The 24,799-nt window shown below is 42.3% G+C and overlaps 1 protein-coding gene across 7 annotated transcripts in view; it reads left to right on the top strand.

The window, feature by feature from the left end:
- HDAC8 (histone deacetylase 8) overlaps positions 1-19,791 on the top strand; it is a 223,913-nt gene extending 204,122 nt beyond the window's left edge. For 5 of the 7 annotated variants that reach the window (XM_019823977.3, XM_019823976.3, XM_019823980.3 and 2 more), the window contains 2 exons: positions 18,490-18,564; positions 19,228-19,791. In XM_019823977.3, coding sequence (XP_019679536.1) covers positions 18,490-18,564; positions 19,228-19,250 — 98 coding nt within the window. In that variant the 3' untranslated portion in view covers positions 19,251-19,791. The remainder of the gene's footprint in view (positions 1-18,489; positions 18,565-19,227) is intronic. The other 2 variants (XM_019823978.3, XM_045050995.1) reach the window with 1 other exon arrangement.
- The last annotated feature ends 5,008 nt before the right edge of the window (positions 19,792-24,799 follow it).

Raw genomic sequence — 24,799 nt, 5'->3', positions numbered from 1 at the left:
CTGAGAGAGGGATGTTAAGTCTCCAATTCTAATTGTGAATCTATTCTCCTTAAGCTCTATCAGCTTTTGCTTCATTTATTCTGAAGCTCTGTTGTTTGATACATACACATTTTGATTGCTATATCTTCTTGGTAGATTGACCTTTTCACCATTATGTAATATCCCTTTCTGTCCATGGTAATTTTCTTTGCTCTCAATTTTACTTTATCTGATGCAAATATAGCCACTCCTGATTTCTTTTGATTAATGTTTTCATGGCATATCTTTTTCTATCCTTTTACTTTCAACCTGCTAATATCATATTCAAAGTGAGTTTCTTATAGATAGCATGTAGTTGGATCACTTTTTTAGCCACTCTGCCAATCTTTGTCTTTTAACTAATGTATTTATTTTATTTTCTTAGAGAGAACACGGGTGGGGGAGAGGAGGACAGAGAGAGAAAGAGAGAGAATCTTTTTTTTAAGTTTATTTTGAGAACAAGAGAGAGTGGAGGAGGGGCAGAGAGAGAAGGAGAGAGAGAGAATCCCAAGCAGGCTCTGCGTTGTCAGCACAGAACCCAATGTGGGGCTCGAACTCATGAATTACAACATCATGACCTGAGCCAAAACCAAGAGTTGGATGCTTAACTGACTGAGCCACCCAGGCACCCCATAGAGAATTAATCTTAAGCAAGCTCCATGCTCAGTGTGGAGCCCGACATGGGGCTTAATACCACAACCCTAGGATCATGACCTGAGCTGAAATCAAGAGTCAGATGCTCAACCAACTGAGCCACCCAGGAGCCCCATAACTAATGTATTTAGATCATTTATATTCAATGTAATTTTGATATGTTAGGGATTAAATCTACCATTTTATTTTTTGTTTCTCTTTGTTCCTTCTGTTCACTCTCTATTTTATTCTTCCTCCTTTACTGTTGGTAACTTTATACCTTTGTTCAAATTTCATTTTGATTCACCTTTAGTGGTTTTGATTGTATCTCTCTGTGTAGGCTTTTTAGTAGTCACTCTGGGTATATATTATATATACATAATTTACCACAATCCACTGGTATCAACATTTTACCAGTTTGAGTGAAGTGTAGAAACCTTACCTACTTTAAGTCCTTTCCCCTCTCCTCTTTATAACATAGTTGTCTTAAATATTTCTTCTACATACATTTAGAACTGCATCAGTGTTATAATTTTTGTTTCAATCATCAAACATAATTTAGAAAACTGAAGATGAGAAAAATCTATTGTGTTTATTCATATTTTTACTTTTTCCATTGTTCTTTCTTCCTTCCTGATGTTCCAAGATACCTTCTTTTATCATGACCTTTTCATTTCAAAACCTTCCTTTAGCTATTCTGTTAGGGTAGGTGTGGTGGCAACAAGTGCTCTTAGTTTTCCTTCCTCTGAGAATATTTTTATTTCCCCTTCATTCCTGAAAAAAATGTTTTCATGGATCTAGAATTCTGGATTGACAGTTACTTTCTTGCACCACCTAAAACATATTTTACCACCTCCTTCGGGCCTCCATGGATTTTGATGAGAAAACCACTGTCATGTGAATATCTTTCCCTTATAGTAAAGCTTTGTTTCTGTTTTGCTGCTTTACATACTTTTTTTTTTTTAACTTTTCAGGAATTTGATTATGATGGGTCTTGGTGTGGATCTTTTTGTATTTATCCAGTTTGGGGTTCAGTCAGATTCTTGAATCTGTAGGTTTATATCTTTTGCCAAATTTGGGGAATCATTAGCTATTATTTCTCCAAATTCTTTTTCAGTCCCATTCTCTTTCTCCTTGCCCTCTGGAACTTTGGTGACATGAATATTAGATCTTTTATCATAGTTCCACATGATCCCTGAGGTTCTCATTTTCTCAGACTATTTTTTGTCTTTTATTCAAATTGGTTAATTTCTATTGTTCTCTATTCCAATTTACTGATTTTCTTCTCCCACTTCTCTCCACTGTGCTGTGGAGCCCATCTGTTGGGTTTTTTCTTTCACTTATTGTATTTTTTAGTTGTAAAATTTCCATTTCGTTTTTCTTTATTTCTTCTATTTCTTTGCTGAGACTTATTCTTTCATTTTTTTTCAAGCAAGTTCATAATTGCTCAGTGAAGTATTTTTATGATGACCCCTTTAAACTCATTGTCAGGTATTTCCAACATCTATGTCATCTCTATGTTGGCATCCATTAATTGTCTTTTTCCCATTCAAGTTGATAGTTTCCTGTTTCTTGGTACGAGTGATTTTCTATTGTATCCTGAAATTTGTAGATCTTTTTATGAAATCTGCATCTTATTTAAATATTCTGTTTTAGCAGGCTTCCAATAACATCATGCTTGCAGAGAAGGGGGGGCACCACTCCATTACTTCCAGGTGGGGATAAAAATCTAGGTTCCCCACTCAGCTGCCATTGACAGCCTAGGGAGAGGTGGGGCATCTCATCTGCTAGACAGGAGTGGAAATTCAGGCTCCCCATTAGAACTCCACTGATACCATCCTGGCTAGGAATGGGAATAGCACTTCATTACTACTCCCCATGTAGTCTCTAATGATGGCAATGAGTGGGCCTCCTTGCCATTGAGATAAAAGTTCTGGCTTTCCACTCTACCTTCTCTGACACTATTCTGGGATAGAAGAGGAGCCTGGTAACTGTTAAGCTAATTTTTTATTTCAATGTTTCATACATGTAACAAATATGTATTTGGTGTTAATATGTGCCAGGCACTATTCTGGGCACCGGTGATAGAGATGTAAATAGTAGGACAGGTAGGGGCACCTGGGTGGCTCAGTTGGTTGGGTGACCGACTTCGGCTCAGGTCATGATCTCGCGGTCTGTGAGTTCAAGCCCCGCGTCGGGCTCTATGCTGACAGCTCAGAGCCTGGAGCCTACTTCAGATTCTGTGTCTCCCCCTCTCTCTACCCCTCCCCTGCTTGTGCTTTGTGTCTCTCTGTCTCTCAATAATAAACGTTTAAATTATTTTTTTTAATTTAAAAAAATAATAGGACACATAAAGGTCTTGCCCATCATGGAGCTTACATTCTAGTGGGGAAGATAGACAATAAGCAAATGAATAAATATTTAATGTTGGTTACTGATAAATTTCAATGGGGTGCTATTTTAGATAGGTGGTCAGTAAAGGCCTCGCTGAGGAAGTGACATTTGGGAATAGAGCTTAATGTAGTAAGGGAAGGAGCTTTGCAAAAATTGGGGTGAAAAACATTCTAGATGAAGAAAAGAGCAAGACCAAAGACCCTATGGCAGGAATGGATCTGGTGTACAGTTGACTCTTAAACAATGTGACAGTTAGGGGCACCTACCCCCTACATACTTGAAAAACATCTACATATAACTTTTGTTTGTTTTGGTTTTTTTAATTTTTGTCTTTGTTTGGTTTTTGGTGTCCCTGAGTGAGCATGAATGCATATAGCTTTTGAATCCCCAAGAATGTAACTACTAATAGCCTACTATTGACCAGAAAACTTACTGAAACATAGTCGATTAACATATATTTTGTATATAGATTGTATACTGTATTTTTTCCTGTTTTTAAGTTTTTATTTTAATTCCCATTAGTTAACATACAGTATTATATTAGTTTCAGGTATACAATATAGTGATTCAACACTTTCATACATCACCTGGTGCTCATCACAAATGCACTCCTTAATCCCCATCACCTATTTAACCCAGCCCCCACCCACCTCCCCTCTGATAACCATCAGTTTGTTCTCTATAATTAAGAGTCTATTTCTAGATTTCTCTCTGTGTGTCTTCTTTTCCCTTTGCTCATTTGTTTTGTTTCTTAAATTCCACATATGATGAAATCATACTTGAAATTATATTTGTCTTTCTCTGACTTATTTTTCTTAGCATTATACTCTCCAGATTTATCCATGTTGTTGCAAATGGCAAGATTTCATTCTTTTTTTGGCTGAATAGTATTCCAGTGTGTGTGTGTCTGTGTGTGTGTGTGTGTGTGTATACCACATCATTTTTATCCATTCATCAATTGTTGGACGCTTGGGCTTCTTCCATATCTTGGCTATTGTAAATAATGCTGCTATAAACATAGAGGTGCATTTATCCCTTTGAATTAGTGTTTTTATATTCTTACAATAAAGTAAGGTAGAGAAGAGAAAATGTTATTACAAAATTCATGAGAAAGAATAAATACAGGAGTGCCTAGGTGGCTCAGTCAGTTAGGCATCCAACTTTGGCTCAGGTCATGGTCTCAAGGTTCATGAGATCGAGCCCTACATTGGGCTCTGCACTGACAGCACAGAGCCTGCTTGGGAGTCTCTGTCTCCCTTGGTCTCTCTGCCCCTGCCCCCCTCAAAAATAAACATTTAAAAAAAGAAAGAGGAAATACATTTACAGTATTGTACTGTAAAAAATCCATGTATAATTGGACCAAAGCTGTTCAAACCAATGTTATTCAAGGGTCAATTGTATATGTTTTAATGTGTATTGGAAAGAAATATAACTATCACATTAAACTCTGGTGATTTCACAGATATCACTTAGGATAAAGTTAAGTTTTTTAAAAAAGTTGGTATAAAATAGGTTTCCACATAAGTGATATGTAAATATGACAAATTTCTTGACAGTATTGAAGTTTGGGAAACAAATCTGTCTCTGAGGTAGATAATGTTATTAGCTCCATTTAACAGATGAGAGAACCAAGGCTTAGGAAGATTGATTAGTTTATGCAAGTTTAGAGCAAGTGAGGGAGCTGGAATTCCACTTAAGAAACTGAAGGTCATGCCCAACTTTTAAAAGAGAAAATATGGAATTTTCCTTCTTCCTGGTGGGAGTTGCTGTTGTTATATATAACAAACCAAGGAATTTTGAAGAATAAGTGGAGGCCTTTAATGTGTTTAATTTTTTTTCTGTTTTCCCAAAGTACATGCCTAAAGCAATTATATCACTTATTCCCCTCCAGCTTTTAGCTCTAAAATAATCAAGAGACAGGACGCTTGGGTGGCTCAGTCAGATGAGCATCCAAATCTTGATTTAGGCTCAGGTCATGATCCCAAGGTCATGGGATCGAGCCCCACATTAGGCTTCATGCTGAGGTGTAGCCTACTTGAGATTCTCTCTTTCCCTCTGTCCCCTCTCCCCCACTCATGCTGTCTACTAAAATATTTTTTTTATTTTTTTAATGTTTATTTATTTTGAGAGAGAGAGACAGAGCACCAGGAGGGGAGGGGCTGAGAGAAAGGGGGAGACACAGAATCTGAAGCAGGCTCCAGGCTCTGAGCTGTCAGCACAGAGCCAAATGCAGGGCTTGAACTCATGAGCTGTGAGATCATGACCTGTGCCAAAGTCAGAGGCTCAACGAACTGAGCCACCCAGTTTAGAGAGCCACCCCTCTCTAAAATAAATTTTTAAGAAATAAAATAATCAGGGGACAAAAGAGAGGTCAGAACTTATTAGAGAGGAGGCTCTTAACTATTAAGAACTAGCTGAGGGTTGCTGAAGGGGAGGAAGGGGGATGGGTTAAACCGGTGATAGGGTTTGAGGAGGGCACTTGTGATGAGCACTGGGTATTGTATGTAAGTGATGAACCACTAAGTTTTACTCATGAAACTAATATTACACTATATGTTAACTAACTAGAATTTAAATAAAAACTTGAAACAGTAAAAGAATAAAGTAAACTGCATTTTTCTATTTAAAAAAAAGAACTTATTAGAGAAAATAAGGTAAAACACTCAGAGTTCTGGAATGCTTTACTGTTGACAATTCCCTCAATCTACCTGGAGGCCCTTTAACCAACTGAAATTCAGGTACTGTCTTTAGCATAGCTGCCAAATCCAGCAGTGCCAATAGGCATTTTATGCCAGAGTAAACAGGCCCAGCCTCCATGGCCTTGATGCTGAGGGACAGTCTTTGCAGGACTCTCACCACAAAGTTCCAGGGCAAGCTCTACAGACATCCCATCCTCTGGACTCCTCTGCTATACCTGGACAGGGACATCTGCAAGCTACAGTCAGGCCACCAAAGGAGCTCTCAGTGTTTTAAGAAAGAGAAGCATCTTTATAGGCTTCTGGTTTACCCACATCCTTCTGCCTCTATGCAGCTCCAAGCATATTTTGGAGGGAGATTTCATAAAGATTTCGAAATTGAGTTAGAATTTCAAGTCTATTGTGACATGCAAATTAGTCCTGCTTGCCCGTTGGCAGCAATGCAGCTGAAGTGCCTAGAGACGGGCCATAAAATGAAAACATCAAAGTGATTAAATGTGCCCGAAGAGCATAATTGAGTGCATGAATAAGAGAAAATAAAACAAATTGATTTTCTCCAGTGCCAGAAAAACAGAATAATTGAGAACAAAATAATAGACTTTGAAGTAATCAAAATGAGGAATGTACCATAGTGACATAGAAACAGCCAGTTGTGGGGGAGATTTATTGTGTTTCTGTTATCATTTTTACAACTTTAATTTCATTAACTAATAAATACAAATCAATTGAAAAATCAGTCAACCAGAAAGAAGGCAGTCCCAAGCCAAGATTTTTATTCACATCTCTAAAACAGGCTGAGGCAGTGATCCTTAGTCTATTTTCATAGGCACACATATCCCCCGTGAGCTGGAAAACAAGTTCTGGGAGGCCTCTCTGCTTTGGAGGTGATGATGTTCTGTTCTGGCAGTCGCTTTCCACATTATAAGTTTACAGATTCAACTTTCAAAAGGGTGACTTTTATACCCTGCCAAGATTTCCAACAGAATTGCCTGAGTACGGCATCTTGGTTTACAAAGATGACGTTTTCATGGCACTGACCAGCTCCTATGGTCTTGCACTGGGTCTTTCTGAATTTGCGCAGTGGAGGCAGCGGCAGGTCCAGCAACAACAGCAGGATTACCTGCCACTCTTCAATACTGATGAGCATCTGTGGCTCACTGCTACCATGGTCATCCCCTCCACACACACGTGCTCATGTGCAGTACATGAAGATCTATTCTAAAACACATAAAGGCCAGCAAGAGTATGACACCCCTTTGGTTTCCAGCCTGGCAACCATGATGCTGGGGAAATCAGGGGAGGGAAGCTGGGCTGGGAGACTTCTCATGCTGACTGTAGCAACAGAGCACTGGGGACAGCAAGCTATGCTGGGACCGGGTGTTGGAACGTCACACAGCAAGCATGAGATCAATGCAGAACTATTTTTATGGCTCCTCCAAGGAAAGAATCCATCCACCCTACTCTTCAGCTGTTCATGGCTGGGCTCGGTGGCCCTTCACCTCAGGATCCACAGTGGTGGCTAATGTGACTCAGATTGCAGTTTTTCCTTTCACAGATCCTTGAGCTGCTCTGGCAGCTGTTGGCACTTCCAGATGTTCATGACACACCCTACCTTCAGGGCTCCACAGTTAGCAGCCATGCCTTTGGCTCCAGTAAAGGTCTTTGGGACCATTGGGACTGTAAACCGTGGTCTACAGGAGGAGTTGGCAGTGCTAAGACTGGCACTACTTGCTGGCTCAATCAGGATGGCATAGTTAATACATTGTGCCTGCCAGGCAATTTGTGCTGGAAAATTTATCTTACAGGAAGCACCTAGATGCTGAAAGGAGTCTCTCTGACCTTCTGGTGGCATCTGAGGCCTAATCATGATGTGCATTGAGGTGAACAGGGAATGTTAGCATTTAGCTCCTTTGTGCAAGAGAAAAGTTTATCCCCAGTTCAGGCTTAAAACCCCAGCTTCCATTTCCCACTGGTGTTTGGGTGGAACAAAACGGAGCAAATGAATTTCACAACTCTAAAGCATTATACAGATGTAAGGCTGTGTTATTCTTCCTGCCACTGCTATTCCCATTATCCTGGATTTCCCAGCCCAGAATTTTTGTCTGAAAAAGAAATATGGAGAAAGCACATGGACCAAGGAACCTGGAGCTGCGACTCCAAAACGGCTGGAAGGCATTGCCCAGCCCAGCAGATAAAGCACTCCAGGCCAAGCTCCACAGGCTGGCTAGCAGACAAGCAGCCCACTCCTGTGATGTCACCTCTACAGTTACTTGTGCCTATCCCTCCACATGGAGCCAGCAGATTTAGGCACAGGAGGGGAGAAAAAATGAATCATAAGCTATTTTAGAAATTACTTCAATTCTGTTTGAGACTGCAGTAGTCCCTTGCAAGCTAAGACCAGAAGCTTGGTGGGATTAATCCACAGCCTCAGGTTCTAATTCAGGTCAGAGGCTGACAAGTGGTAATTGGTGGTTATACTTAATTGTCATTGAAAGGCTTCCTGATGACAGGAGGGATCTACATTCCAAGGCAAGCAATACAGTTGATAATTAAGAGCTTAAATTAAATCAGCCATCCATATCAGCACATGCCCAAGGCTTCGTAGAAGTCTCCTGTTCTGCCATTGTTCCTAGGTAGAGTGTGAGACCCTCAAGCATGATTAGGAGGGTAGCAGCTGGAAAACTTCCTCTAGCCCTAGACCGGGCTAGATGGGCCTCCTCCCCACCTTAAAATCATTCAGAGGCTCCCCATAGCTTCTAGGGTAAGGCCAAAGCCTTCTAGGTCCTTGGTGATCTGGCCTCAGACCATCCCTTCAACCTCATTGCCCGCCTTCCCTGACCCTCATCCTGTGTTCTGGCCACAAAAACTTTGAAGTTGCCTTTATGTATGTCTGGAACATTCTCTCCTCCTTGCCCTTAAAGGTGCTGCCTCCTCTGTGAAGCCTTCCACACCCTTTCTTTATATGCCCTAAGTACTCTGTACAGACTGGTATTTTATTGCCTTGTTATGGACTAGGATGTATTTGCCTCCAAAAGTGCCTTCCTCACTGGACAGAGAACTTCTTTTTTTTTTTTTTTTTAATTTTTTTAGTTTTTTTTTCAACGTTTTTTATTTTATTTTTGGGACAGAGAGAGACAAAGCATGAACGGGGGAGGGGTAGAGAGACAGGGAGACACAGAAACGGAAACAGGCTCCAGGCTCTGAGCCATCAGCCCAGAGCCTGACGCGGGGCTCGAACTCACGGGCCGCGAGATCGTGACCTGGCTGAAGTCGGACGCTTAACCGACTGCGCCACCCAGGCGCCCCTGGACAGAGAACTTCTTGAGGGCAAGAACTATTTTTCGTTCTCCTCTGTGACCTCAGCACCCAGCACAGGGTCTAGCCCATTGTAGACAACAGTAAAGATTTGTGAAATGAATGGACAGAGACAGGGACCAAATTGGGTTGAGGGAGCTGGATGGCAGGGGGTGGGTGGGGTACTATCCACTATTCTCAGATACTAGAGGCAGAACGGCCTGGGCACCAGCTGTCCAAGAGCAATCCCTACAGTGACTTTTCCCAAAATGTGCCTCATATACCTCTGTATGAGAGAAAATTTGAGGTGACACAAAGATATTTTCCATTTTAATAACTATATTAATTTTAATGTATTTTTAATGTTTATTTATTTTTGAGAGAGAAAGAGACAGAGCATGATCAGGGGCAGAGAGAGGGAGACATAGAATCCAAAACAGGCTCCAGGCTCTGAGCTGTCAGCACAGAGCCCAACTCGGGGCTCAAACTGGTCAACCAAGAGATCATGACCTGAGCCGAAGTCGGACACTTAACCAACTGAACCAGCCAGGTGCCCCTAATGTATGTTTTAAAATGTACTAAACACATCAAGTCCGTTGATGATGATGATGATTACTACTACTACTTAGTATAGATGAGGCCCAAATAGGTATTAAAAATTCTAAAGTGAGCTGATATAAAGAAAAATATTGTCACTATCAATACAGGTAGTGATATGACAACATACCTGAAAGAGGTACCCATATCATGGAAGTTTGGGAAACACTTTTCAACAGTCCTAAATTTACTTCTGTGTTCCTCTGTGGTGCCACTCAGCCTCCAAGTATTCTGGGATCACCCCAGCGTTCCTCCAAACTGCTATGACACTGATTTTCTTCAGAAGTCATTTGCCACTTGGCCTGGTGGCATGGATGCTCCTTTTGTAAGCATATGTTGGCTCTCCCCAACCACATTTATAAGAGGCTTAAGAGCAATGACCAAACTTTAAGCCTCTGTGAGCTGAATAGGAAAGTGCTTTATTAGCTACCCTATAGATCTACAGATGTCCATTTCTTCAATGAATATTTTTGGGCACCTATTATGTGCCAGGAAGTGTTGAGGGTGCTAAAAGTAGAGTGATGAACAAGACAGACAAGGGTTCTGCCCTCATAGAGCTTGTGAGTGGATACAGACATAGTCAAATAAACACACAAGATGTTTTCAGTGTGCTAAGTGGATTGAAGAAAACTAAACACAATAATGTGACAGAAAATAGTGACAGGGTGGGGGTGGCCACATAGACTGGCATTCACAAGACCTCTCAGAGATAACTTTTATTTCAAGAGAGAGAGAGAGAGTGCACAAGTGGTGGAGGGACTGAGAGAGAGGGAGACAGAGAATTCCAAGCAGGCTCCACACTGTCAGTGCAGAGCCTGATGTGGGGCTTGAACTCATGAACCGTGAGATCAAGAGTCACCCGCTCAACCAACTGAACCACCCAGGCACTCCAGAGATGACTTTTGAATTGAGAGCTAAATCATGAGAAGAGTCAGAAATGGGACTATCCAGGGACAGAACATTCCAGGCAGAAGGAACAGCAAATGCAAAGAAGGGGAAAACCCTAAGGGGGAAAAATGACTCGTGTGTTCTAGCAACACAAAGAAGCCCTATGTGGCTAGAACAGAGTAAGTAAGAGGGTGGTGGTAGGAGACAGGAGATAGCCACCAGAACCTTCAGGGCTTGGCAGCTAAGTAGTTTGGATTTTATTCCAAGTGTGATTAGAAGCCATAGAAGATTTTGAACATAGAAGTGATATGGTCTGACCTAAGCTTTAACAAAACATTCTAGCTGCTATATAGAAAATAGGCTGTAGGGAACAAAGATGGAAGCAGAGAGACCAATTTTGAGACTATTAGGGTTGTCCATGCAAGAGGTGATAGTGGTTTGGAGTAAAGTTAGAGCAGTGAAGGATGGACAGAAGTGGGTGGATTTGGAACTTATTGTGGAGGTAGAATTGACAGGACTCACTATTGGATTGAAAGGGAGGTTGTAAATGAAGGAGGAAATACAGATGACCCCTAGTCAATGTCACAGAGAAAAAAAAAAGCCCAAGGAACTGTTCCATGTCTGCACTGTCCAATATAGTCACCATTTGCCACACATGGCCGTTTAAATTGAAGTTAATTAAAATTAAATAAAATTTAAAATTCACCTCCTCACTTGCATTAGCCATATTCCAACCTCTCAATAGCCTCATGTAACTAGTGCTACCATCTTGGGCGGCATAGCTATAGAACAGTTTAATCATAACAGGAAGTTCTATTGGACCATGCTACTCTATATTTTTAAAAGTAAAGAATACAAGAATAAAAAGACAAGCCACAGACTGGGAGAAAAATTTGCAAAATGCATATCTAATAAAGGATGGGTATACAAAATATACAAAGAACTCTTAAAACTCAACAATAAGAAAACAATAACCCAGGGTGTCTAGGTGTCTCAGTCATTTAAGCATCCAACTCTCTTGGTTCTGGCTCAGGTCATGATCTCACAGTTCATGAGTTCAAGCCCAACATCGGGCTCTGCACTGAGGGCACAGAGCCTGCTTGAGATTCTCTCTCTCCCTCTCTCTCTCTCTCTCTCTCTGCCCCTCCCTCTCTCTCTCTCTGTCTCTCTCTCTCTCAAAATAAATAAACATTTGTTTAAAAAAGAAAACAATAACTCAATTAACAAATGGGCCAAAGACTTTAACAGACACCTCACCAAAGAAAATAGATAAATGGCAAGTAAGAGTATGAAAATATGCTCAGTATCATGTCACTAAGGAATTGCAAATTAAAACAATGAGATACCACTACATGCCTATTAGAAGACCTAAAACCCAAAACACTGACAGCACCAAACACTGATGAGGATGTGGAAAAACAGCAACTCTCATTCATTGCTGGTGGGAATGCAAAATGGTACAGCCACTTTGGAAGACAACTGGCAGTTTATTCCAAAGGTTTTTTTAAGTTATTTACTTATTTTGAGGGGGGAGGGGCAGAGAGAGAGGGAGAGAGTCCCAAGCAGGCTCTGCACTGTCAGCACAGAGCCCAACATGAAGCTCGAACCCACAAACTGTGAGATCATGATCTGAGCTGAACCCAAGAATCAGACGCTTAACCGACTAAGCCACCCAGGCGCCCCTCTCCCAAAGTTCTAACATGCGATCTAGCAGTCACACTCCTTGCTAGTTACTCAAATAAGTTGGAAACTCATGTCCAACCAAAAACCTGCATATAAATATTTATAATTGCTTTATTCATAATTGCCAAAACTTGGGAGCAACGAAGATGTCCCTCTGTAGATAAATGGATAAACAATTATGGTATAGCCAGACAATGGAATGTTTGCCAGTGTTAAAAACAAATGAATTCTCAAGCTACAAAAAAGATGTGAAGGAAACTTAAATGCAATTGCTGAGTGAAGGAAGACAGTCTGTAAAGGTTACACACTCTATGATTTCAACCATATGACATTCTCAAACAGGCAAAACTACAGACAGTAGAAAGGTCAGTGGGTGCCAGGGCTTTGGGGAAAGGAAGGGACAGATGAATAGATGCAGCACAGGATTTTCAGGGCAGTGAAGCTATTCTGTGTGATACTGTAATGGTGGATACATAACGTTATACACTTGAGTTAAGTGTCTGACTTTGGCTCAGGTCATGATCTTGTGGTTCATGGGTTTAAGCCCTGTGTCGGGCTCTGTGCTGACAGCTCAGAGCCTGGAGCCTGCTTCAGATTCTGTGTGTCTCTCTCTCTGTGTCCCTCCTCCACTTGCATTCTCTGTCTCTCTCTCAAATAAATAAATAAATAAATAAATAAATAAATAAATAACATTATGCACTTGTCAAAACTCATAGAATTATACAACGAGAGTGAACCTTAACGTAAAGTATGGATTTTACTTGATAATAATGTGTTAATATTCATTCCTCAATTATAACAAATGTACCACGCTAATGCAAAATGTTGATAATAGGGGAAACTGCTAGGGGAGGCAAGAGGCAGGAGGATATGAGTATTCTTGGTACTTGCTCAGTTTTTCTGTAAACCTAAAACTGCCCTAAAAATAAAGTCTACTAATTAAAAAAAAAAAAAAAGACTAAAGAAAGTGCTCACTAGCACCTAGTGCCTGGCAAAGAATACATACTCCATAAATGTTTATTGAATAAATGCATGAACAAATGAGTCAGTTGATCAATGAATTGATAGAACCCAGACCTCCTGAGTCCTGCTTCAGTCCTCCTTCTTCTACATCAGAGGTGGAATGATCATATACTTTGTTGTCCAAACTGAGATATTTGAGGGTAAAATGGGGTGTTGTAGTTGGAGTCCAGAATTGTCACAGAGATAATCCAAACATCACAAACTGGGAGCCTATGAGCCACATCTTGCCTCCAAAGTTGTTTTATTTGGCCTCACATATTGATATCTTAAAAAATGAAAATTGGGGCACCTGGGTGGCTCACTTGGTTAAGCCTCTGACTTTGGTTCAGGTCATGATCTGGTGGTTTATGAGTTCCAGCCCCGCGTCGGGCTCTATGCTGACAGCTCAGAATCTGGAGCCTGCTTCAGATTCTGTGTCTCCCCCTCTCTCTGCCCCTCCCATGCTCATGCTCTGTCTCTCTCTGTCTCTCCATAATAAACATTTTTAAAAAATTTTTAAGTGTAAATCAATTTTCCATATTTAACACTGCAGAAACTTTACATAAAAATGTGAATTTCTGGAGCACCTAGTTGGCTCAGTCAGTTAAGCATCCAATTCTTCTTTTTCAATGTTTTTATTTTATTTTTGAGAAGGAGAGAGAGACAGAGCATGAGCAAGGGAGGGGCAGGGAGAGAGGGAGACACAGAATCCAAAGCAAGCTCCCGGCTTCAACTGTCAACACAGAGCCCGATGCAGGGCTTGAACCTGCAAACCGTGAGATTACGACCTGAGCCAAGGTTGGAGGCTTAACTGACTGAGCCACCCAGGCATCCTTTTTTTTTTTTTTTTTTTTTTTTTTTTTTTTTTTTTAATCATCCAACTCTTGATTTCAGCTCAGGTTATGATCTCGTAGTTCATGAATTTGAGCCCCACATCGGGCTCTGTGCTGACTGCATGGAGCCTGCTTGGGATTCTCTCTCCCTCTCTATCTCTGTCCCTCTCCTTCTCTTTCTCTCTCAAAATAAGTATACTTTTTAAAAGTGTGAAGTTTTAATCTCTCTTGGAAAATAGATCTGGTCACACTAGGACCAACTTCCTGCTCAGTAGTAAATGTGAGACTGGGTAGCAGCTGCCTCTTTTGTGAAAATGTACCTTCCTCTTTGCCACAAACCCCACCACTCCCTGTTGCATCTCCTACCATACGCCAAGTGTGAATTTCCATTTATCATCTCACATATGCTGTTTTGCTTTTGTTTTCTTTTGTAATAGAAGTAAGAAAAGAGGGAACTATTGCTTCTATTCAGGTCATGATTGAAAGTAAGAAAAAGAACAAAGGATCAAGAAGGCTCCATATGTCTTGCCCTAAATATGCTTTACTCACATACAGTACATCCTTGACTTCTATAAGCATTTACATTTGCCTCCTCTGGTCTGTACTCTGTCTTCCCAGGCCCTAGACCATGCTGGCCTTTAGAATTTTCTCAGGCTGCCACCCACTGCTGGAAAAGCTAGATGTAGGGGGGAAACAATGGGCATTATTTAAGCTTACATTTTTATTGTTACCCAAACTCAATATTGCTCATCATCAACTTTTGGTGGAAATTATTTCTGTTGTTTTTCTTAATTGCCTCCAAATGTAACTGGAGAGTGAGACAGAACAGCAGAGAATACAGCACCCACCTTTCCTTTCTGTGAACATGTGTTGTTGGAGTACTCAGACATGAAATTTTGTTTATCTGTGCATTCACTCAGTCATCAAGCTCTGGCTACACTTACAGATGCAAGGACCCCTAGCTTCAGCATCAGGATCCCCTATAGGTTTTCCTCAGAAGAAGCAACAATACAAGCAAAGGCCCACATGGAGATGGGAAAGTATGGATGGGGCAAATTTAAGCTAAGGGGTTGGACTTCATTTATAGGTAGTTAGGAGCTGTTGAAGGATTTTTGGAGCAGAGAAGGCATGTGAACACAGCTACCAATGGTGTGCGGGACAGCTCCAGAGGCAGGAGCAGCAGTTAAGAGACTATTGCAGTGACCTGAGTGATGAGATATGTGACTAAGTTGGGGAGGGTGGAATAGAAAGGAGAAGACGGAGGTGGGGAGGAGCGCCTGGGTGGTTCAGTTGGTTAAGCATCCGACTTGGGCTCAGGACATGATCAAGCGGTCCATGAGTTTGAGCCCAGTGTCAGACTCTGGGCTGACAGCACAGAACCTGGTTGGGATTCCCTCTCTCTCCCTCTCTCTGCCCCTCCCCCACTTGCTCCCTCTAGTTCTCTCTGGATCAAAATAAATAAATAAACATTTAAAAAAGGAAGGGGAGGACAAAGTTGAGAGGCATCTTGAGATTAGGCTTGGCAAATCATTAGATGTGGAGGAGGCCTGAACCAAGAGATGAAGAATCAAAGATTATCCAGAGATGATGAGCCCTAGGGGTTTAAAACACCAAAACCATGATCCAAAAAATTAAATTTTGTTTTGCAACAGTTAAGAGAACAAAAAGACAAGTTACATATTGAGATAAAATATTTTCAAATCGTGCACCTAACAACAGATGTGTATCTAGAATATATAAAGAACTCTCCAAACTCAACAGTAAAAAAAAAATCCAATCAGCAAAAGACATAAAGGGGATATACAGACCACAAATAAGCACAGTTCAACATCATTCACCATTAGGAAAATGCAAATTGAGACCACAGTAAAAGATCTCTACACACATATAGGAATGGCCAAAATAAAAACTGGTGAAACCACCAAATGCTGACAAAAATGCTGAGAAACTAGATCCCTTATACATTGCTGGTGGAAATGCACAATGGTATGACCACTCTAGAAAACAGTTTGACAGTTTCTTATCAAACCAAGCATGCAACTACCATATGATACAGCAATTGCTCTCTTGGGCATTTATCGCAGAGAAATGAAAACTATGGTCACAAAAATTTCTACATGGATGTCCATAGCAGCTTTATGTGTAATAGCCCCACATTGGAAACAATGCAGATGCCCTTCAATGGCTGATGCACACTCTGGTGCATCCAGACCATGGAATCCTACTCTGCGGTAAAAAGGAACAAACTTAACATACAACTTGAATGGATTATAAGGGCCATATGCTGAGCAAAGAAAGCTAATTTCGGGGGCGCCTGGGTGGCTCAGTTAAACGTCCAACTTTGGCTCAGGTCATGATCTCACGGTTCATGAGTTTGAGCCCCACATCGGGCTCTGTGCTGACAGCTCGGAGCCTGGAGTCTGCTTTGGATCTGTGTTTCCCTCTCTGTCTGCCCCTCTACCACTCAGGCTCTGTCTCTCTCTCTCTCAAAAATGAATACATATTTTTTAAAAAAATTATGAAAGAAAGCCAGTCTCAAAAGGTCATATACAAAATTATAGAACTGGAGACCAGATTGATTGTTAGAGGTTAGAGATTAGGGGGGAGTTACTGTAACAAGGTACCATGAGGGGAATCCTTGTGGTGATGGGATAACATTCTGTATCTTCTTGTGGTGGGGATTACACAAATCTACATGTGATAAAACTGCAGAGAACTGTACATTTACAAACACAGAAACAGACACACACACACACACACAAATGTGTGCATGTAAAACTGGTAAAATCTGAATGTGGTCTGTGAATTGTACCAATATCAATTTCCTGGGTTTGATATTTAAATAATCATTATGAAAGATGTTGCCACTTGAAGAAACTTATTGAAGGGTACCTCTTGGTATTTTTTTTCAACTTCCTATAAATCTATAATAATTGAAAAATTAAAAAGTTAAGTACTCCCCCAAAAAGGAATAAGTTGTTGATACACCTAAAAGTTTGCATGACACACAAAGGAAGTGTGCTGCATGAAAGAAGGCAATCATAAAAGGTTATACACTGTGGTTTTTTAAATTTCTTAATGTTTATTTTTCAGAGAGAGAGAGAGAGAGAGAGCACAAGTGGGCGGGGTGGGCAGAGAGAGAGAGACACACAGAATCCGAAGCAGGCTCCAGGCTCTGAGCTGTCAGTGCAGAACCCAGTGCGGGGCTCAAACTCAAGGACCGCGAGATTATGACCAGACCTGTGTTGGACGTTTAACTGCCTGAGTCACCCAGGTGTCCCTACACTGTGTTTTTATTCCATTTAAATGACATTCTGAAAAAGACAACACATAGTGATGGAGAATAGATCAGTGATTGCCAGGTGGTAAGAGAGGAAGGAGAGGATGTGACTGCCAAGGGATAGCTTAGGGAATTTTAGAGGGTAATGGGACTATTCTGTGTCATAAATCTATACATGTGTTAAAAATCATAGAACTATCCATACAAATCAATTTTCTTGTATGTTAAGTTAAAAATACGGGGCGCCTGGGTGGCGCAGTCGGTTAAGCGTCCGACTTCAGCCAGGTCACGATCTCACGGTCGGTGAGTTCGAGCCCCACGTCGGGCTCTGGGCTGATGGCTCAGAGCCTGGAGCCTGTTTCCGATTCTGTGTCTCCCTCTCTCTCTGCCCCTCCCCGGTTCATGCTTTGTCTCTCTCTGTCCCAAAAATAAATAAAAATAATAATAATAATAATAAATAAAAAAAATAAAACTAGAGGGTGCCTGGCTAGCTCAGCCAGAAGAGCATGCAACTCTTGATCTCAGGGTTGTGAGTTTGAGCCCTGCGTTAGATGTAGAGATTTCAAAATACATACATACATACATACATACATACATAAATCTAGATAGGCAAGTGGGTGCTGATTTGTTTTTTCTTTCATTCCTACCTCAATTCACTCAGCCATTTGTTGAGCACCTGCTGTGTGTGAGGCACTGTGCTAGACTTTAGAGATCAATCAAAAGTAAGACAGCCCAAGGGTGCCTGGGTGGCTCAGTTGGTTAAGCTTCTGAGTCTTGATTGCAGCTCAGGTCGTGATCTCATGGTTCATGGTATAAAGCTCCGTGTTGGGCTCTGTGCTGACAACATGAGAGCTCTCTCCCTCCCTCTCTCTCAAAATGAATAAATAAACTTAAAAAGACAGTAAGACAGGGGTGCCTGGATGGCTTGGTCAGTTAAGTGTTGACTTCAGCTCATGTCATAATCTCACAGCTCATGAGTTCGAGCCCCAGCTGACAGCTTGGAGCCTGGAACCTGCTTTGGATTCTGTGTCTCCCTCTCCCTCTCTGCCCCTCTCCTGCTCACACTCTGACTCTGTCTCTCTCTCTCAAAAATAAATAAACATTTAAAAAAAATTTTTAAATATAAGACAGGCCAGGTACCTGCCTTCATGGGGCATTCTTCCTGTTTCAGAGGAGAAGCTGTCAGTAGTGTCTGGAACCCGGTGTTTGGGGAAGTGGGGCAAGAAGAAAGCTGTGGAGAGACCAAGTGAGCAAATTTTTCATTCCTGGAGCTCAGTCCTATAGGATTTCAAGTGCTCACTTATCCCTAAAAGACTCTTAGGCCTGAGTGTGGGGGAGGGGGAAAGCTCCCAATTCATATTTCATGGGTCATCACAAGAGAAACTGCTAGAAGTGTTATGGCCTGCTAAGTCAGGAAGAAATGTTGAGAGTGGGGGAAGATTTGATGCAGTTAGTGAAGAGTGAATTCTGAAAAGTTGCCTGAATTTGTGTGTGTGTGTGTGTATGTGTGTGTGTGTGTGTGTGTGTCTTAAATAATCATCTGTTTAGCCCATGACTCTGTGGATTGGCAATTGGGCTGGGCTCAGCTGGGCGGTTCTTCTGCTGGTTTTGGCAGGGTTCACCCAACACTGCAGTCAGCTGGCTGCCAAAGGCCTCCCTCACTTGTCTGGTGGGTAACTGGTGGTTGTGAGGGTAACTGAACCATGTGTCTCTCACCATCCAGGAGGCTAGCCTGGGCTTGTTCATATGTCAGGGTCCCTGTGTTCCCAACAGCAGCAAGAGAACAAGTCCCCAGTGCAAATGCTTTAAAAAAAAAAAAAAAAAAAAAAAAAAAAAAAAAAAAAAAAAAGCTTTATCGAGGTATAATTCATGTATGTTACCTGAATTTTGTTTTCTCTCCTGTTTGCAGGGAATCTGAAGCATGTGGTCTAGTTGACAAAAAGAGATCAGGTTTCCAGAGCTGAGGAACAGTGCCTGTAATGAAGACAGCGTGTTTATGCGAGCAGTGTGTGGAATTTGTGACTGCAGGGGAAATTTGGAAGAAATTACTTCCTGAAAATTTCCAAGGGGCACCATGTGGCAGCTGGCCTCCTGGGGTGAGGCAGGCAAGCACCCCAGAGGCCTCAACTAGGCCTAGGGGAAGAGAGAGATTTCCAGCATTTAAAGTGTTTATTTTTTAAAAACACACAAATGCCATTTTTAATCTTTGAAAATTATTTTTAAGCGAGTGGGGAGGGAGTATTTTTATTTTCTTAAAGGAGACATCAGAGGCTGGAGGAAAGTGTGGAGCTTGGGTCATAGGTTTGCGGGGTGGGGAGAACCAAGAGGCAGGGTTTGGGCTTCAGTACCTTCCGGATGGAGTCTTTAGGGGAGGGGGACGGGTTGGCAGAATGGGAGGTGGGGAGAAATCTACCTGTGTTGTTTTTAGGATTATGGATCTATTTTGTTTTTTAATAAAATCTTTGAAAACCTACCTCTTTGTCCCATCATCCTCTTGTAAAGTGCTCCTGGCAGTGCACACAGTTCTGGACATTTCCTCTCACCGAAGTATCAAGACTAACCCTGATGCTTCCAGGTTTTGTTCTGGCCCAGTCTGGGAAGCTGACTCTGAGTGCGGGATCCCCGACCCCTCCCTGAGGAACTGGTGTGTCCCCTCTAAGTCCTGGGGACAGAAGGTCCAAGCTGTCCTGTGCCAGAGGCTCATCCAGGACTCCAGAGAAGATGGGCACAGCAACCAGGGAGAGGTACCGCTGCTGGCCCTATGGGGAGAAGCTATTCCCCTCCCTGGGAGCCCTTTAGGGATGGGAAGGGTAGGAGGCTCACAGATCTAAGGAGGCGCATTTTGATGGATAGTGAGGATACTTGCCTGTCAAATGTAGATAATCAGTACACTTGATTGCAATGGGATACAATTTTTACTGTAATCTGGGGGTGGGAGGGAGTGAAGGTGGCAAAATGTGGATGGGGAATAACAGAGAGAGAGAGAGAGAGTGCTAAAGCAGAAGGGACAGCAAAATATCATGATTTCATGATTTGATTCACCAAGTATTTATGAAGCTCTTTCCACTCCTGGGATTAGGATAGGAGACAAGAATGCAGCCCCATCCTGGCCATCTAGGAACTCCCAGACAGGGCAAAGGAGGAGGGAAAGAACCAGATCCCGACATATTTCCGCTCTGCTACCAGCATGAATCCAGAGGTGTAGGAGTGTTGAGGAAAGAGCCACTCGCCCAGCCAGGACAGCATCACGGAGCATTTTAAAGGGGGTGATATTTGAGCCAGGCCTCTTAGGGTGAGTTGTACTTCTCCAGGCCTCAGAGAGGGGGATGGGCATTCCGCAGAAGGGAGTGGAAAAAGCCTTGACCGTATCCAGGATGGGAATAGCCAAGTTTTTATTAAACAACATTGGGGCGCCTGGTTGGCTAGGAATACCAGTCACTCCAAATGCCCACTATTCTAATTATACATGCTCAGCTTAAGGGCAGTTTTACTTATACCCAAAAGAAGGGGGATTTAAAAAAAAATAAGAGGGTGGAGGCACTGAATGAGGCAGTTGGGGGTGGGGGAGGCCAAGGAAGGTAAAATGGGAAGTCTGAATTCCAAGCCTACAAGAGACCACCCAGCAAGGTTTGTTGTCTCAAAGGCTTGCTTAATCCGGTTGCGGGGTGTGGGGGTGTGGGGGGGTCCTCTATACCAGCGATCCACGTCCAAAGCCATCACCCAAATTCCTGTGAAGGCCTCATCCCTAAGAGGTAACCACCTGGTAAAGTGGTAAATGCTAGTGATCCATTTTCCTTTCAAGGAGAACAGACCTGAATGAAAAGGAACTTTTTTCCACTGGACGGCCAATGCCACCTTCTTTTCAGCTTAACTAACTACTGCTGTCTTAGCCTGACCTCTGACCAACAGCACCAAAGCAAGCTGTAGCACTGACCCGCTGCTGGACATCCCAGAGGCCAGGCTTGTTCCTGACAGTGCACCACCTCAATGGCCTTCAGGATTCCTTTTTATTTGGTTCTTGTTGAAAATGTTAGGCTAGAGTGCCTGGCTGGCTCAGTCGGTGGAGCATGCAACTCTTGATCTCAAGGTTGTGAGTTCCAGCCCCATGTTGGGTGTAGAGATTACTTAAAAATAAAATCTATTTAAAAAATTAAGCTAAGGGGGCACCTGGGTGGCTCGGTTAAGTGTCTGACTTTGGCTCAGGTCATGATCTCGCTGTTCGCGGGTTCAAGCCCCATGTCTAGCTCTGTGCTGGCAGCTCAGAGCCTGAAGCCTGCTTTGGATTCTGTGTCTCCCTCTCTCTTTGCCCCACCCCTGCTCACACTCTGTCTCTGTCTCTCTCAAGAATAAATAAACATTAAAAATTTTTTTAAATAAAAAAAATTAAACTAAGGGCATCTGGGTGGCTCAGTAGATTAAGCATCCGACTTGGGCTCAGGTCATGAACTCATGGTTCATGAGTTCGAGTCCCATGGGAACTGTGCTGACAGCTCGGAGCCTGGAGTCCACTTCGGATTCTGTGTCTCCCTCTCTCTCTCTGCCTCTCCCCCACTTGCGTGTACGCGCTTCTCTCTCTCTCTCTCTCTCTCTCAAAAATAAACAAACATTTAAAAAATCTTTTTTAAAACTAGGCTAAAAATAATCCCATAGATAAAACTAGGAATAATTTTAACTTTTTAAAAATAAGTTGACTCTTTTTTTTAAGTTTATTATTTATTTTGAGAGAAAGGCGGGGGTGGGGGGAAGAGCAGAGACAAGAGTGGGAGAGAGACAATCCCAAGCAGGCTCTGCACTGTCAGCGCAGAGCCGGATGCATGGCTCAAACTCTTGAACCACAAGATCATGATCTGAGCCAAAGTCAGACGCTTAAGTGACTGAGCCACCCAGGCACCCCGGAATAATTTCAAGTTTTTAAAAATTAAAATTGAAATACCCAAACGTGGACACAGCATTCACAAAATCAGCAAGACAGATTAAGAGTTGCTCCACACAGTCTAAAGTCATCAAATTGTACACATTAAATATGTGCAGCTTTTGGTATAACAGTTATACCTCAATAAATCTGTAAAAAAAAAAATTGTTTTGCTAAGAATTATCATAAGTGCCTGCGGGTAAAAAAGACTGAAAGGAAATACACCAAAATATCAACCGAAGTAGGCTTCTTTGAAGGAGGAATGTGTAGGGATGGTTTAATTTTTGTTCCTTCTACTTTTCAATATTTTCCAGATTTTCTCCAGTAAGCACATTCTAGTTTTGTAATTGGGAAAATCAACTTAAAAAAGAAAAAAAAAAAGAACCGATCTGTAGGGGAAGTTCCAGATCAAAGTAAATTCAAGACACCCACTGAGGAATAGTTTGTGCTCAGACCCTGGGGCAGTTCTAACCACCCAGGAGGTTCTGAGCTAGAAAGAAAGATTGGTCCAGGTGGAGGACTCCTGATTTACAAATCACTAGGCCAGAGCGGGTCTTTTTTAGATTTGTTGGCTTGAGGGCGGGGCAACTTCATACCCAGTGTGAGCCTGCCCCGGCTTCAGGAAACAGCTACCTTTGTGCTTGCAAGGACCGGCCATAATAACCATAATAATAATGCAAAGCAAGCATTGGAATATGCCCCACTTTACAAATCACTTTCTTTTATAATATGTCACTCTCCACCCTGCTGGGTGGGTATTATAATCCCCACTTTATAGATTAGCAAACTGAGGCTACAAACTGTGAAGGAACTTGCCCAGTTGCAAGGGGCAGAGGCAGGAAGCAAACCCAGCTGAAACTGCAACTTTCCTTACTTTTTCCACTGCTCCACACCTAGTGCCACTGAAATATTTTTAAACTGTGACTTCGGAGTAAACAACTTTCTTATTGCTTCCAAAGTCCAAGCTGGACCAAGCCACACTGCTCCCAGGCCCTCAGCACATAAGGACATTAGTTGTGTGCTTTTCAGCAAGTTACTCGACCCTTCTGGGTCTGTTTCCCTACCCATAAAGTGAGACAAATGATTCTTACACTTCATAGACTATTGTGAGTGCTTGATGAATTATCACAAATACGACTTTGAAAAGAGCCTAAAGAGTTGTGTGCAGTTGGGACGGGGGAGGGGGAGGGCTGCCATGAAAATGGGCCTGGAAACTGAGGAAAACCCGGTGCTACCAGGATCTCAGCAGGCCTCCACTATTCCTGAGGCACTCAGGGGCGAGAGAGCCAGAGACGGAAGACTATAGTCTGTCTGCAACTCAAGGGTTAAGAAAATAACCATAAAAAAAGATATGTATATATAATGGGTATGCTTATATTTGCATAAAACATCTTTGGAAAGATACACAAGAAACTGGGGCACCTCAGTTGCCTCTAGGCAGGGAAACCAGGTGGCAGGTGGCAGGGGAATGAGAGAGACTTGTACTGTGTTCCTTTTTGTAACTTTTGATTTCTGAACCCTGTGAATGCATTACCTGGTCCAAAAAAAGTAAATAAATAATTTTTTTCAAAAGCCAACGGAAAAATCCCAAGCCAGTTTCCCTTTGGGATAGGGGGGAGGTGGATCTGCCTCTGCTGTATTCATTGTGAGCTGTCACAGAGAGAGAGCAGTATATTTCCAATTCTATATTTAAAAGACTCTTTCTAAGGCAGAAAGGCTTCTTTATAAGAAAATCAAATATTGTCATTCAACAAAAATGGAAGAAGGAGGAAGAAGAAGAGGACAAGGAGAAGGAAGGGAAAGAAGGAAAGCAAACAGCCATTAGACAGAGTGGGTTTTGACATCTCTAAGCCCCTACACAGAAAGCTCCAGCAGCTTCTCCTCCCCCAGCCTTTGCTCTTGGGACAAGTCTCCAAACCTCCTGCTCAGAGCTGGGCCCCAAGATGACCAGCAGTGCCTTAGTATGCATGCAATTATGCGCACAGTACTTGGGTTTAAATCCCCTCCTGTCACTCACTAGCTTTGTGACATTGGCCAAGTAACTCACTGTCCCTGAGCCTTCTCTCCTCACCTATCAAAAAGGGATCATACCTGTTACCTACCTCAAGGGGAGGTTCCCAGGGATCAAAGAGATAATGAACATTGTACAGAGCGTTTTAGATATCAGTAGTAGACACTGTTTCTGTCCTTAATGTGAACCCAGTCAGGGCAGGAAATCTTTCTGAAGTTCCCTGGCTTCAAGAATTAGAGAAATAGGATGCAAATTTGTGTGGCTGCGCATTTGCACATTCTTCTGGGGCAAGAATCCATAGATAATTTTCAGATTCTCAACACTGGGTGGGGGACGGCGTTCTATGATTCCCCAAAAGGATGAAATCTACAGATGCAGAGGCAAAGATGGATGTAAATAGAGCCTTTCAAGACAGGGCCACCTCCCTCAGGGTCTCTGCAAATGCTGGTCCTTCTGCCTGGAATGCCCAGATCTTCCTCAGATTGGTTCCCTCTCATTCAGTTCTTAGCCACATATCACTGCCTCAGTAAAATACACCAGCCACCTCATCTATTGTGG

The sequence above is a fragment of the Felis catus genome, chromosome X (assembly GCF_018350175.1).
Source record: "Felis catus isolate Fca126 chromosome X, F.catus_Fca126_mat1.0, whole genome shotgun sequence".
NCBI classification, from domain to species: Eukaryota; Metazoa; Chordata; class Mammalia; order Carnivora; family Felidae; genus Felis; species Felis catus.
This window is presented reverse-complemented; position numbering and strand designations above follow the sequence as displayed.